Raw genomic sequence first — 16,474 nt, forward strand, 5'->3', positions numbered from 1 at the left:
CGACTCCTGGACCGAACAAACAGGGAGGACGAGGAAAATGGAGCGCGGGCGTCTGCCGATGTGCACAATATTAAAAAGCATAAACATATTTCCCGGTTTCCGTTCCGTCTCGACCGATGGCCATTCCCAACTAGGGAACTGTCGACGGGAACGGGACGCGGGCCCGGGTGAAATGGGGATGGCGTAAGAAAGACATCATAATTATATCCCATCAATCAATTCGCACACCACATATTTCACCATGTGACGGTATTTTGTTGCGCTTCGTGACGGCGTCTCGCGATATGATTGAGGCTTTGTTTCATTTCGTTTTTTTTTCTCGTTCCCTTCAACTCGGCTCAAGAAATGTGTTATTTTAGTCGGTCTCGATCCTTCCGTACTCATTCGGAAGAGAGCATCATTCGATCGCCGATCGAACGATATGTTTGCAAGCGAAGAACCCCCTTTCCCGATGGGCGATAGATTAGGACGCGAAGGTGATCTTTGAAATCTCAACCGCATCCCCTCGCTCGATCGCATTGGGCAGCTGGTCGGATCGTTAAACGCCCAGTTGGTGATCGTTGCGATCCGGTTGCGAATTGCGCACCACAGTTGCGGATTGTTTTTTATCGCTCCCGTTTCCTTCCAGTTGGCCGGACTCCTTTGCTCATTATCGATGCTGTCATCGGGGTTGGGATGGTTAAATTTTTATCACGCTTCGCGATCAGCGTTTCATCGACAGACGATTCCCCTTACCCTACCCCGCTCCTTCAGTGTCGCATTCTTGAGCTCGATGGACAAACTTCTCGCCGTTGGACTGAACTGGATGCATTTCGATGGGTTTCGGTTTTTTAAGCCTTGCTTTTGGGGACGGGGACCCGGTGGATATGTTTTTCGTCACTTTGCACCTCGGTATGATTTTATGCTTCCGATGGACTTGCACGTACGCGATGGTTATGGTTTATATCATGTTTAATTCATACGATCCGTGTCACTCACGGATGCGGACAACTCGCATCGATTCGGTTGAAGGAGTTGTAGTGGAAATATTTTCAAGTAAGCGGGAAACCCCGGGAAAGGAGTATCTAATTTACATAAAGTACATTTTTGCCGGCATATTTCGTTCGCAAGGATGCTATTTATGCGATTAAACCTTTTGAAATCGATATCATTTCGAATATTTCGAATTTGCATAACATGCCGGTTCATGGTTGCATCTCACGAACGTTCAAATGCAACTAAGTGCAATGCAATCTAATCGCTGAAGGATATTTGCTCGTTTTGCACGCGCGATCCAATTCGCCGTTTGCTCCTTCGAGCGACAGCTGAAGAAGTTCGGTTAGAAAATTTCCAAATTTAACGTTCTAATACAGTCGCTGCCTACTTTTCCGTTCTTATTCACATTGCCTGCTCTAATCAATAGCCTTCGATTGCAACGTGAAGGCCGGGATGCCGTCGGGCACGGTCGGTCGTGCCCCAGCATTTGTCGTATCAATATTTGATTTATGCTGGCCGACCACCGGCTGTAGCGTTTCGACACTTCCATTCTGGCTGCGGCGAGTGAGAATCGGTCCTATCATTAGCCGTCCGGACGTGGCTTCGGGGTGGAGACGGTTGCTGCCGATCGTGTCGCTTCTGCCGATCGCTGCCTGACAACGCGCTTCGGTTTGTAATTATGTGGCCGGCGGGAATGTTGGACTCACGTTCTAAGCCCCATTTCGGGCCCCGTCGGAAATTATGCGCCAGTCGCAGGTGTAATCAGAGAGATACTTTTCATATCAGCAGCCTGCTGACACATCCCGACGAGACACTTTGGCACAGAAACCTATATACGGTGCGTCAAACTGAGAGGAATGAAAAAGAACCCTTTTCGTCTGCAAGGACGAATAAAACGCAGAAACTCCTTGGCGAAGGTATTTCGTTGGTTCCAATTTCGGTTCAATTTCGGCCTGCAAGAGTTTCAATTTTCTTTTGCCCGAGATTCAACCCTGGACGGGAAGGATGGACGTCGTGTAGCAGCAATTGCACGTGTTTGAACATGCAATTACATTTCATTACGAAGTCGCGTGCCCATCGCCGGCACCGGGAGCTGGGCGTGGCCGATGGAATAAGTGAAGGTAAACACGATGCAATAGAAGGAGAAAAATCGCACCCGAAAGTGGTTTTCGAAAGTATGTCGGGATAATAAGCTCTAAGTCATGTTTTTGGTCAATGAAAGGAAAAGTGGAGGGAAAAAAAATTACATTTTGTCGGTATAGCTTTAAACTTGTTGGACGTGTGCCAACGCGAATTTGATGATTTTTGGTTCCGATTACTCTGTTTAGTTGTCTCTTTTCTGTATGTATTTTAGAGCAACTTTCTGAAGGTCTTTTTCTTTTCTTGTTTTATTGTTCATAATTGTTATTTCGGTGGATCGGATCATTTGGGAGAGAAAAAGCATTAAATACATCGATTTAAAATGTTATTGTTAACCCACGAAAAGTCTTTCTACTTCTCTTCGATTCATGCATTTTTCTCTTCTTAATGTTCATCAACAAGAACAATGTTGTTCCCTCTATGTTGTCCTTCCCATTGCCTGCGTTCCTTTACGGTGTGAAAAGAACACCCTGCAAGTTCCACCTGGCCGGGATCTGGTTGTCTTTGCTTAATGTGTCAGTGCGGCTGCAACCGTCAAAGTAGTGTGGCATTAAGAAAACCGAAAATACTGATGAGCCACGATCTCTACGAAGCGTCTGTGTCGTCATTGTCCTTGTTCGACCCCATTTGCCCATTTCTAACCCAATTTCGGTTTGATTGAAGTAAATGCACTTTGATGGGAGGTTAGCAATTTTGTCATTAGCCCTGTGCAGGTGTCTGTTGCGCTTTGGGGGTTTTCTGTTTTGCTCGGGGTGTTTTGCTTGTTGTCTTTCCCTTATTCTTGTTTCCTTTTTGCTCTATCCTGGTGCTGGTGAACGACTGGGATGGGCACGTGGCCAAAGGATGACTTTAATTATTGCGCAGTCTATAATTAAGTTGATGCGAGCTGATGGATTCACAACGTGGGGTTGTGAACTGTACAGAACTTTTCTTCAGTAACGAATTTTAATGAATCAACAAATTTACTTTACTAATAATAAATAAGGTAATAAAAATCTTTATGCTTTGTTGGACATATTTATAAGAAAGTCAAGTATATTCTACGAAGAGAACATATTTTTGAGAGCCATGTCAGATGTTCATTCGGGAATTTTTCCAGTTCCCGTTTGCTACAGCAAAGAGTTTCGCGATTCTACTGGGTGACATTCTTTTGCCATACACCTCTTCATAATTTGCTTCCACGAAATGGCAACGAGCGGAAAACTTTGAAAAATTCCATCGCCGAAACATTTCATAACGCAGTAATATTTTTATGACGAGCCCCGGTTGGGACACGGATGATGCTTAAAATTGTTCCTCGTCGCAACAAAAGGTCTTCCAAACCGGACTGTATAGGTCTTATTTTTCGCTACCCACTTTCTGGCAAGTGAGATGGTGGGAAAATGATCTCGTTACGCGCTTCTTGGTTCTTTTTTACTCACCTTTCGGGATATCTCCAGGGTAAAGTATGTTCATTGGCACAAAGTTGTCTCCCGGACAGTTTTCTGCACAATTTCGTGGTGTGTAACACTTCTTGAACGCAGGCATTGCAGGGAAAGCATTGCGTTTTAATTGGGAGGCCAATTTTCTTCACCTGACGAGACGAAAAGACCGAAAACATTCCGTTGCGGCACGTTTGGTGCCAAATACGCCGCCGGGTCCCGTTTTTCGTGCGCATTTCCCGCTACGGTCAAGCAATGGCCATACTATTCGGGACCGGAATTATCCGAGGCGCAGTATTCCTTAGGGAAAATCGATCGATTGACGTACGTTTAAGCGGTTAAGGCCTTGAGGGATTATCCTATCTGTAGAAATAGTTGTGTGCCGCGAATGTTATCTCAACTCGTATTTTATTCCTTCCAGGCCAAGCCGGTGTGAACCAGCTGGGAGGAGTCTTCGTGAACGGTCGACCCCTGCCGGACATCGTCCGACGGCGAATCGTCGAGCTGGCACTGATGGGCGTTCGACCGTGCGACATTTCCCGCCAGCTTCTCGTGTCCCATGGTAAGTAGCTAGGGAAGGCCCCCGCTCCTCGGGGAGGGGGAGGACTTAATTAAATCGATAGATTAACCATCCCCATTCCGGGTTGCACCGTTCCGTTTCCGTTCCATTTCCGCGCCCGCCGCCGCCATTTCCTGCAGGATGTGTATCGAAAATTCTGACCCGCTTCTACGAAACCGGATCGATACGGCCCGGTTCGATCGGTGGCAGCAAAACCAAGGTAAGACATCGGTACCCTCTTGTTCGTAAGCTTCTTCGCTGTGTGAAGGGATCGAAATGGAAGCAGTGGCCCCCGTAAGGTTCTTGGGAGATTTAAGAGCATCGGTATCGAAAGTACGCCATCTTAATTATTCCCGCAACGCGACCGGGAATCGATATCGGACACATTTCGAACCGAAAGAGAGCAAAAAGAAGAATATTACGGATAGCTTGGATTGGTTTCGTAACAGAACGAAACGACCGTTGCCCCGCGCCGTGCGCCATTAATGAACTGTGAAGGAAAAATGCCCCGAGGGCACGGTATTGGAAGCCAACCGTCCAACCACGGGGTTGTAAAAGGACACACAAACCCAAACCCTTCCCCGAATGGGGTGGACATTCTTGGCGGCGCCTCTCGAACCGTTTGGGGGAAGGATCAAACAAAATGGATTCCTTTCCAGCCATCCTTCCGGTGCGCGTTACAAACTGCGAAACAGAAAAAAAACACTTTAACCCCACGGTGGACGGAATGGATGCCAGGGGTCAGGGAACGAAGCTCAGGAAAGGACTAATTGCGTGTCGTAAACAATTCAACTCCTCCATCCTTCGGCTGGCCCGTTTTAGGCCCGTTTGTTACAACGAGACGCGGCGGGGTTTTTTCGCGTGACCCGTGCAGAGGACGCTTTTTCTTTTTCGGCCCTTCCAGGACTCCGGTCGGACGGTGGTGGGAAAACGACACTATAAATGTGGAACAGCAAAAAGTTATGGGCCCCAAATTGAAAGCCCCGATCGGAAAGGGTAGATAGTGACCGGCGAACGCCGCCAGCCGCGATAGAGAATAATTATTTATAATGTGAACCAATATGTCACTGTCATATTTCGTTCGCTTCTGCCCGAGGAAACATGGTGGGTTGGGAAATTATTGCTCGCTGGTGGTAAAGAAAACTAATGGCACAAAGAGGCAATGTTTTAGACACAGGGTTGAAGTGTCACCGGTGACCCGTTGGAAGGATCTCTATTAGGCTCGTCGGGATCGTGGGCAATTTTCTATCAAGATCCTTTTACGGATACTTTTGCTGGTTGTTGAGTGGAACGCTCGTCGAGGACACCCTCGATGCGGCACAGGAAGTGGATGCGTTGAAATATGCGTTGTTCATCGTCTATTTATGAGGATCGGATGAGATGATCGTTTTCTTACGAGGAGTAATTACACTCCATTACTTTTTATTCTCTATCATTCTAATGTGCGTAAGCTTTACGATAGCTATTATTGTTTAATTTCGGAGCTCAACTGCTGCTTACAGCTGTGTCGGATGCATGTTATAGTGTTTGGTCCAAACTGAGGCAATTATTGCATGAATTATTTCCCCTTCATATGAGTTGTTGAAAAATTAAGGCCTGTTTATCCTTATTTATAGAATGTCCGGGTCGTTTGTAGTCCTTTTCGATCATCTGTGGACCCAGCAAGAGCACGCGATCTTTCGGTATGTAACAGAGACTGATTTTACGAACTTAAAACATAAAACTAAGAATATAAAAATAGTAATTTGATAAGCCGTTTCTAAAAGAGAACAAAAATAAAAGGGGTTTTCCCCTCGAAACGAATTGTTTGTATGGCAATCAATGCTTCGAAATGGATTTGTTTGAATAGTTATGATTTTCTCGAAAAACATACGCATGACAAATGTGTTCGATGCGCCTTTAAACATGTTGCTGAAACGCTGCTACCGGAAACAGTAGCCACTTATCGAACATTATCACCGTATTAGTGCCATGTTTGCTTTGCACCATGATATGATTCCCTGGCGTTCAGCAATGACACCGTTAGTTCACCTGGTTGGAAAGATCCCCCGTCGTTAGGCGCACGGTGGGATGTTCCAGTTATGGATTTACTTCTAGGCCCTCCTACGTTGGAACGGTTGATTGATGATTGGGGTAATAATGTTGACATTAGACTAAATATACGAAAATAATTCACTACGTTACCGAACGCGGGGACACACTTGCGGTCGTTCCCGGGTCGGGAATATGACCAAACACCCTCGGTGTGAGTGCGTTACATTATCACTTTAGATGTGGGTGAATTGAAAAGCGAGTGGAAAATGAAGGACTAACTTAAACAGTCATAAGTATCTAAGTGATAATGAGCACAATACAAAGAATTAAACGAAATTGATAAAGCATCTCAAATGGTTATTCATGAACATTATTCTTGAAACGTATCCTGAAAATTGTTGTAACAAAATGAAAATATAAGATAATATTGTTGAGTTTTTCAATACATCTAAGTATTTTTGTATGAAATAAATATGAAAATACAATTGAGTAAAATTACAATCTATCCACCTGCAGAACGATAGTTCTAATGAAGTGATTTGTGTAACCACACGCGAATGTCAAGCTGATAGCGGAGGTCCTTATCACCCGACCTTGGTTATCATCGCGTACGAACGTGGGAAATGCAACATGTTTTCGGGAGGGAAAAAATACGTACGAAAAACGCCACGCCACCCGAACCGATCGAAACCATGCAGTAATTATCAATCACCGGAAAAGTAATCGTTCATTTTTGGAAGCCCGGCTACTTCGCTTTCCGGCAACCCGGCCCGTTCCGTTTGGGCTTAAAAAAGGGCTTTTCTCGTATCGATCGGAACGGCGCAAGAGTGAAATAATTAAACGGTAATGAACGGTTGTTCGTGCTGGTTCGGGGCCAGTTTTTCGCGCGGTTTAACACGTTCAACATGCTGTCGTGCTGAGACGATCAAAATCAAAGCGATAGGATGCAGCTGTGCAGCGAGAAGGTGCACATTAATTTATGCTAATGCTATGGTCCTTTGGCTCCCGGCCGCCGTTAGATGCGGCATCATGCGTGTTCTCGGCGATGTCTTTCGTCCCTGGTGGCGATGCTGATGCGACGCCGGTGGTCGAACGCTGTCATGTTCACACCATCGTCGCGTACGGGGAAAAAGAAAAACATAAGTTAAAAAAAAACCTCAACGTAAAACGGAACAACACTCGCGAACAAAAAGGCGTTTTGGGCCAAACGGTGCAGGAAAAAGGCGATCACGGCCCGCAGGGCATCAGTTTTCCTTTCGGAGGTGATTCCGGCCAGATAAGCGTCACTCATAAAATTCAATTTAAATTTACTAAATCGTTCCCGGCCTCCAACACGGCCTGCGACCACACGGTAGCTCCACTCCACTCCATCAGCACAGGAGGTTCCGATCGTATCGTACGGTTGTGTTTGCGGCCCAGGTTGTCGTATGATTTATGGCCGGTTTCGCCCGTTTCGAGCCACGCCAGCATAATGTTCACATGTTCCATTTCACCCAGGGCTCCCTTTGGGCGAATGGAAGACACTTTTTTTCCCACCGAATCCGGCCAGAGAAAGAGACAACCGCAGTGACACAAACGTCGGCAGCATCACGGACGGAGTTCGTTCGATTCGCGGTTTCTTCTTCCAAGCAACTGCGGCGTCGCGCGAGCATAACTCCTCCTTTTTTCTCCCGGAGTTCGCCGTCGGCAGGACGTCCGTCATGCATCTTGCTTCTTATTCCCTGGTGAGCCTTTTCTGGTGTGCTTTAGGTTGAACTTTCTTTTTAGATAGGGGCTTATTTATTTACCGGTTGCCTTTAGTCGCGTTTCCTGCAGCAGTTCGTTTCTCAAGAGGACACGCTTTCTTCGAACTATGTAGCATATGTACAGAACCGTTTTCATTCATTCGTTATTTTCATTTATTCCTTCCCCATTTAATTTCTTTTACATTCGTTTGAAGTGTTATTGAAAAGTCAGTTTTTTTTTCTTTTTTAGTCAGTATTTAAGTCAATATTTTATTATTATTAACTTTATGTTATTGATATAAATTATTTTTGTTGCTTTTCCTCACACCAACAATAACTTTTTAGTTTTATTTCTGTTTTATTTCTTTAGTGTTCTCCAGGAAATCTTTAAAACAGATCCTTAACTGTTCGTATTTCGAGTCTATTATATCAATATCTTTGTTGTGCATTGCAGTTTCAATATTCAATTTAATCTGGTTTAGGTAATGATTGGTATTTAGCAACCAAATCAAGTTGGACGGCGTCAATCTTATAACGATTGTTCATTTTAATTTATTCTATGGAATTTCTACCAATCTTGATGTTTGTCTCTTGAATCTTCTGTAATGATGCTTCAGCCCAACAGTAACTGCAATGTTATGTGTTGATTGTTCGGTGGCAGCGCTCGAGTCAGTCAAGCACTATACTTTGTACCAGAACGATAACGAGTTCTTCACACCAAAACGCCACCATGCCAATGATCGCATTCGCTAATATATTCCTATCGCTTCTGCCAGACATTGTCGTGGTTCGATGCCATTCCGAGCACTGATTGCTACCCGGGCCCTGCTCGAAATGATTGGGAAAACAAAACGGTGTACGATTTGGATCGAATCTTTACCATCGTTGGGCGCGATTATTATGGCCGGCCCATAACAAATGATATACTATCTGCAGCCGATCGGAGCGACCCGATGCCATGCAATATAATGATCGCGGTGTGTGCGCTGACCATAGCGTCAGGCATTTGCAACCGACCGATCAGCTGCCCGAATCTCACGCCAAACGTCTGATGGGAAGGTGTTAATAATCTTGTAAAATATTCATAGTCGCTCCGTGGCGCGGTTCGTCGCCGTGCAGGGACATTCCGTATCATAATGGTGCCCGGAGCCTGGCTGGTAATGCTTATAATAAAACAATTTCCACTATTTTCCGACAAATCTGTACATCGGTCGGTGAGGTGTACGGGGGCGTACGGGAGAGGGTAGGTGGTATCGGACGGTTTATGAAGAACGTTACAAAACGCGCTTGTAAACAGCAGAGCAGAGTCTCGAAATGGGCTGTAATTATTTCAGTTTTATGACACCCAGCTCGCGCAACGTCGCAACCCTCGGGGCATCGCCATGAACCCGGCGGCGATTTGTGCGCCTTGCGGGACTGCCTGACCCTGATCGATGGCGGATCGATGGCGATGCACTGCCCGGGACGACGACATTCGGCATTCCCGGCCCATTCCGGACCGAACAGGTGATTGGCAACCATTGGCAAGGGCACGGATGCAATAAAAAAAGGAACGGCTGGCCCGGGCGGAACCGAACCGACCCTTTCCAATTGTGGCCCCACGGTGAAACAATAAGGTTACAATTAAAATAATTTGTACTTTCAATTTACATACGCCGCACCGAAGCTTCGCGGTGGAGAATGCGTTGACTTGAATCCCACACTATTTACGGTTTGCAAAGCGAATAAAACCTTCTGGTGCTACATCCATTTTAGTGTTTGTTCTTTTTTCCAATTACACAAAGGGCAATAAAGTTGTTCGAATCAGGAATGTACTAAAAGTTACTAGTTTCACCATTTTTATTTGCCCATTGGGTCTTGTCTTGGGTCATACATAGAACAATCACTTTTATTTATGTCTATTCTGGTTTGTCCAGTTTTTGTACAATGATTCATCGAAGGATCAATCATTTAAATCATGTGCTCTGTATAAAGGCAATAATGTGTTTTAATATTTTTTTATACTTATCACTCACCAATAAACAGTTGCAATTTTAACTTTCACAGTATTATTCAGCTCACTTCATAGCTTGTTATCTGCAATTATCAGTTCTAACCAAAAAATACCTTGTGTTTATGACACAATGATAAGAAAAACCTTAAGATCACTATTTTCTCTCTTTGACGTCGACAAAGGTTAAAATGTGGCATAGTTAATTATTCCTAGAAGGACCTCAGGAACCGATTACCATTAACCCTCAGCAATAGCTCAGCTGCACCCCTTGTGAATTTATTTCAGTTCAAAACCGTCAAAAACTGTTTACCATTTGACGCTTTCGAGTGGAGATTGAGATAAAGTTTAAGGGGTTTTGATAAGACTTAAAAGCTTGGTTCCGGAGTCGGTTCCGGAGCGTTTGGAATTGGAATTGGAAGTAAGAAGTAAACGGTTAAATAACCTGGTCAGTGCAATGGACCTGATAGTGGGAAAGCAGGAATGTCGGTTCCATCTAAAATCCTTTGTATTGTGGAAATTAATTCCTTACTGCAATCGGATTGATTTCAGCAGTTTGTGATCGACCAGCACTCGAAGCCGAGGGTTCTATTTTAAGGGCGAGCACGACTAAGAATAGTTGAAGGTTGATTGTGATAACGCTTTAAGTGGAAAAGGTACGCTAGTTTATGGCAGAGGTCACAATGATTGGCGTACTGGAACATACTTCGTCCCGTTCGGCTTGTTCCAATTTTCCCGACCATAAAGTCGGCTCGCTTCGCCGTTTGCCAATCTCGTAAAAAAAAACGGAGCGATTTATAACGTCCGGTTCGGCCGATGTCGCAGGACTCTAACGGCACCGCTCGATTGAGACCGTAAATTCCACGCCAGCGTAACACCGGTTTTACGGGAGTAAGTTTTTGATGGATTTTTCTTGCACGGCTACTTAATATCCGTTCGGTCACGTGTTTTGTTTTTTCGCTGTAGATTTATAATTGAAACCGATGATTGATGCTCTCTGCCCTGGGTCGGTGCGCCGGGTTGAACAAATTGCCACCGTGGGCTTCGTCTTTGGGCCCCGTGGGTAACGCCACGGCAAGCTATCAACGCGACAAAACACGATTTATTGGTGCAATTTCGCGGTCAGCGCGATATGCTTGCGACATGCTTATGATTTACATAATGGAGTGCCAAGTGTGACCCACGAGGGGGATAAGGAGCCGAGAGCATTGGGGTTTCGCTGATAAGCCGCTGAAAGAGCGCAAATTTATGGTGGCAATATAATAAATGACCATTCAACGGCAATGCAACGCGAACGGGAAGTGAGGGTTTCGTGTGAGGTTCATTATCGCCTCGGTGCATGTAACAATTTTCTACTCACCTTTTCTTTCGTTTTTTATTAAACTTTTACCCAACCCGTCTCTCTCTCTCTCTCTCCCGCAGCAAGTGGCAACACCGACGGTGGTGAAGAAAATTCTACGCTTCAAGCAGGAAAACCCCGGCATGTTCGCCTGGGAGATCCGCGATCAGCTGCTTTCCCAGCGGATATGCGACCCGAACACGATACCCTCGGTCAGCTCCGTCAACCGGATACTGCGGAATGGCGGCATGTGGACGGACGACATGACGTCGAACGGTAAGTCGAGTCGGGGGCGAAGGATGGACCGGTGATTTATGGTTTGCATAATTGTGTGAACACCTGTGGAAAGGTGTTAACCGTCCAATCTGTTCCGAACACCGATGTTACAAAGTTGTCAATCTTGAGCGATGGGCTAATGAGCAAATCTTTAGCGCCAATAATGGCAGCTGTTGTTATAATGTAAATTTTTATGGCCATTACCGTCGTTTGTGGATACTTATGATGTAAGCAATAAATTCCGTTTCAGATACTAGGAAAATGTATGCACAAGAAAGCATGACGATATTCGAAGACGTTTCCAATGATAATTTAGGAATTAATAACAGATGTCAATAGGTGAAAATAAATAACGAATATTGTATAGTTTTTGTTTAATTCTTTCATGTCTTTAATTTGGTGAATTCAACAGACAATATAATAATACTACTATAGGTTCATTTAGTTTATTTGCTGACAAAGCAAACAAACAAAGATTTTGTATTAAAGGACTGGATTATATATTATTGATGTGATATTTTTGCTGTGCTTAGCATGAACCCTTTTTTGTTTTCTTCTTTAGCATTCAAATTTTCCTTTCCAATGGTACTTGTGTAAGTTTTTCACTGTTTGGAATAAGCTTACGAATATGTCTTTCTTTTTGATGTTTAGACGAATTATGTTTACTCTTCCGTGCATTTTAAATCACGATACAGGTGCCTACCTTTCCCAGGAAGCGTCCACCTCCATTCCAATCACCTTGTGTGGTTATGTGAAAGTAGTCCTGATTGATCGACGACGACAGCTCGCTCGCACACGAGTCGATCGTTATTCACTTTGGCAGCTTCAACTTTGTCGAGTGTGTGAAACTCATCACTTAATTTGCCCATTACCCCGTTATCTTAACTCTGCATCGGATCCCGCAACTCGCAGGATGCAACCGTTGAAACAACATAATCAGCACCCGTTGCACATACTTTTCCTTTCTCCGAGCGAGTCGGCCTAAAAGGAAATGGAAAATTCTCGCCTTGCACCTGGCAAGTTTGAGGGCCTGTGAGAAAAAGAGGAGTAAAGTCGTTGAGCGCCCGAAGGACAGCGGTATGGCGTGCGTACACGAAGCTCGCACGGATGACAAATTTGTTGACATTAAGACTCTCATTACGATGTGCGTGTGTCGGTGGGCCTGCCCTTTCGGGTGGGGTTAATTAAATTTGCATAATTTAACACGCGCCGCTGCAAGTTGGGAGGGAAGGTAAGGAAAACAAAGCGGGAGCGTGGGACATTTTCGCAGGAGGAGTTTGTCTGGGGCAAAAGAAGCAGCTGACCAAACACACCGAGCCTTTCGACCCATTAACACAGACATCATCATTTGGCTGATCATCATGATCAAGCTTTCCACGTCGAGGCGCGGGAAAAAGGTGTCCTTATGCTCGGCACACGCCCCGCAAGCAATTGTTCGCCTTCCTTCGAGGTTTCTCTTGGTGCAATTGAGCGAGTACTTTTGCTACACTTGCGCTGCATGATGGCCGCAAGCGAAAGCGTGCGCCAAGATCGTCCGGTAAGACGGAGCGAAGGCGTGCGTCCTGGATGCCCCGGGGGAGGATGAAGGGGGGAGAGTTTTGGGGCACGCGCATCCAGACGATAATGATCACGTACGTAAGTGCGCGATGTAATCATTCAATGAGCACACTTTTCCCTAATTTTCCCCCTCTTTTCGGGGGATCCTTGCGTCGTTAGGGTTCGTCGCTTGCGTTGCAATCTTTCCCGGGCGAAGTCGCACCAGACGTTCTCCACCGTCGGTGGCTTCGCTGGATGCAATTTGATAATTGCACTGCGATATGCGCCGGTAATGAGAGCCTTTTTTGACAGACAATCACTCAGTTTGGCCGGGCTCGTGTCGTCCGATCGTTCGTCCGGCGGCAGATTGGGGCACTTTATTAGCGCACTTAATCACTACCCGTGTGTTCGTCTTCGGCCAGTTCTCTTCCGTTGGGCCGGGTAAGACGAATTGCGGGTCCGTCCCATAACATGTTTTTCATTTTTCGGGTGAGCAGCGAAAGAAAAATGTTTTTCGGAAGTCGGCCACCTAATTGACCCTTTTCTGCCTGACGCAACGAACGATGGCGGGTTATTTAAGGGTTGTGTCTTGCCAATTCTTGCAGTCCTTTTGGAAGCTTCCAGGGACTTCGAGGATCGTTTGCACCAGCTGTGCCACGTAGACGCTCAATCGCGATTTTCCGTTGGGCGCGAACGTGCGAAAAGAGGGCGCGGAATCGGTGCGCTCGCAGCTTTCATCATGCGTTTATGCAAATGCTCAGACTATGCTAAAGGTGGCGAATTGCAATGAAAGGGTAGCCGGTAGCCGGTCCATGGTTTAGCAAGGTGGGGATTAAGAGTTTTCAGTTTTTCATTCAACTTCTAAAGTGCACACGTCAGACTTTCCGTAGAAAGATTGATGAGTGGTATTTTGGAACAGAACTGCGTAGCATCATCAAATAAGTTTAAAAAGTCGGATAAATTATCTCACGATAAGGTTTTTCGTTTGTTTCCAGTTCATTTAAAATTGTTTTAACTATTTTCTATTAATCATGAAAAAGGTGTAGCGATTAAAATTTAATAAAATGTCGAACTGCAATCGGTAGTTTCGAAAAAAAGAGCAAATTCAAGTTTAATAAGTTGATGAGGAACGTTCTTTAAGTGAGCGAAAAGTTCTTCAAGAATCTTTAATACCAGCTGTATACCTTTTTAATTCAAAATCAAAATGAAATAAAGACCCAAACATTAAAAAGAAATATAGAAGCAAACATAAACGGAACCAAGGAAAAATAAAATAAAATGATAAAGACATCTATTATGACGCTTGAAAAGTGAACACGTCTACAATGTTGCCTTATTTCCTCTTTTCCGTAGAACAAATGCTCAGAGAATCGTCCCATTCGTCGGGCGCCTACTTGCCATCGAAATCGATGACGCATCCCTTGTACAGTCAAACCCTCGAGCAGCATCAGGCGTTGCTCAATCAGTACCGCTACAGTATGGCCGCCGTCTCCCCGGAACACGCTGCCAAACACCCCGGATCGCTGTCCCATCACCAACACCATCTTCACCACCAACACCACCCTTCACCATACGGGCCTCAAGGAGCTCCTGGAACGGGCGTCCCGGTGCCGATGGTCCAGCGAACGGCAGCCGTCAACATCATCCAACATGATGGCGCCACCGCCAAGCCCGTCTCTGATACGGCCCATCCCCACCACCCTCAACACCCGCTTCCACATCCGCAGGGTTCGAACCACCTCGGCCCAAAGCCAGCGCCATCCGCCGTCAGCCTTCCCGACCTCAGCTCGCCCAAGCTCACGGTCGACTCCAAGAGCGAACCCTCGTCGTCCACTCGGTCGACTCCGACAGGCACCACCTTACCTCCGAGCACGGCTCCCCCCAGCGGACAGATGCCGTACCTGCCGAAGCACTGGATCTGGAACACGAGCTTGTTCTACGCTGCGAACCGGGGAACCGTTGGACCTCCAGGCTCTTCGGACTCTCCGTCGTCGGCGGCAACGATGGCGGCGGCGGCGGCAGCGGCAGCAGCGGCTGCGGCCTTCCCCCACGGTTATTTCACCTACGCCAATCCCTTCGGTAGCAGCGGCGCAAACTTCACCACGCAGCTCGATGCCAGTCTTCGCAGCGACACGACCGCTTCGAACGCTTCCTCTTCTCCGGTGCAGATTACCGACGTCAACAGTGACGACTCGTCCGATACGCACGACGATCTTCGGGTAAGTCCCTCCACGGTCACACAATTTACGCTCGAGGTCCTTACTTACTGAGCCTTTCCTTCCAGACCGCCATCTCGAAGAAACGGAACCCGTACTCCATCGAGGAGCTGCTGAAGAAACCGGACAGCAAGAAGCAGAAGATCGATGGCGTTACCATCACGTGTGTGTCGTCGGGAAAGGCGGCCTCGTTGCTTGACGATGACAAGTACCAGTACCGCTCATCACCTTCGGTATCCCCCTCGAAGTCCTGCCCTTCTCCCACCGGCCCACCCTGTAAAGCTTCCGACTGTCGTTCGTCCGTGTCGCCTCATTCCGCCGGGGAGGAAACTGAGGGATCGGCCGGCATCGTCTCAGCGGTCGTTCGATCGAAGCTGATCGATACCAATAGCGAAAATAGCATTAATATCGAAATTTGTGATTAATTCAGCGCCACGTAGGTTCAAAAAAGGTTCTAACCGACGCGACGGAGACAGTGTAAATACATTAGGTAAAACGGATGAAAGTTTTCCGATGGACGTTCTGTTTGGTTAAAGTAATCAACAAACGGAAAATTGTAGCAGTTGTTCGTTAAGATAATTTATTCACCACCTAGGAAGTATTAGTTGTTTTTTATTTTATTTTTAAAATAACACACCAGCATCTGTAAGATATACCGGAAGCAGTCCACCACACCAGGAAATGTATCATTAGCAGTCACGTTTAACAAGGCAATAAAGTTAATGTATGAATCGTAAAACGTTTGCGCACGAAAAAGATTTTATTTTTTACAGTTGAGAAATGCCGCGAATGGATTGGTTTTATGGTCAACTGGTCTAGGACTCATAATTTTTGGTTAATCGATACAAGCAAATATGAACGGTGTAGTAACAGATTTTTTTGAAAAATTATACCAGAGTTGTGTGCTATGTTGCACGCGAGTGAAATATCGCATACAATTTACTGACGTCCTGCATGCAACAAGCTATAATTTTATTAAACTTTCTACAAACTTACGTGTGTTTTAAAAATACGAAATATTTACTTGTCTCAAGAAAATCATTTATTTAATTAGTTCCTTATCAAAAACGTGCCAAAAAGTTATTCATAAAATTTATTTATTTATAGACCACATATTTCTTAACAAGTATAGATGTTTAAAGTGTGATGAGTAATTTTACATAGAAAGTTTTTAATATATGCTACTGTAATGATTTTACATTGAAATACTTTAACCTTTGACGTAGATGTTCTAAAACAAGGTGTTCCATTACTAGCTCACCAT

The 16,474-nt window shown here is 45.5% G+C and overlaps 1 protein-coding gene across 1 annotated transcript in view; it reads left to right on the forward strand.

The window, feature by feature from the left end:
• The window catches only part of LOC131281344 (paired box pox-neuro protein), a 40,509-nt gene extending 24,874 nt beyond the window's left edge, over nt 1-15,635 (forward strand). Inside the window, 6 exon segments of the mRNA XM_058310673.1 lie at nt 3,958-4,098; nt 4,236-4,326; nt 9,382-9,418; nt 11,266-11,458; nt 14,348-15,213; nt 15,279-15,635. Coding sequence (XP_058166656.1) covers nt 3,958-4,098; nt 4,236-4,326; nt 9,382-9,418; nt 11,266-11,458; nt 14,348-15,213; nt 15,279-15,635 — 1,685 coding nt within the window.
• The last annotated feature ends 839 nt before the right edge of the window (nt 15,636-16,474 follow it).

Source organism: Anopheles ziemanni, chromosome 2 (assembly GCF_943734765.1).
Source record: "Anopheles ziemanni chromosome 2, idAnoZiCoDA_A2_x.2, whole genome shotgun sequence".
NCBI classification, from domain to species: Eukaryota; Metazoa; Arthropoda; class Insecta; order Diptera; family Culicidae; genus Anopheles; species Anopheles ziemanni.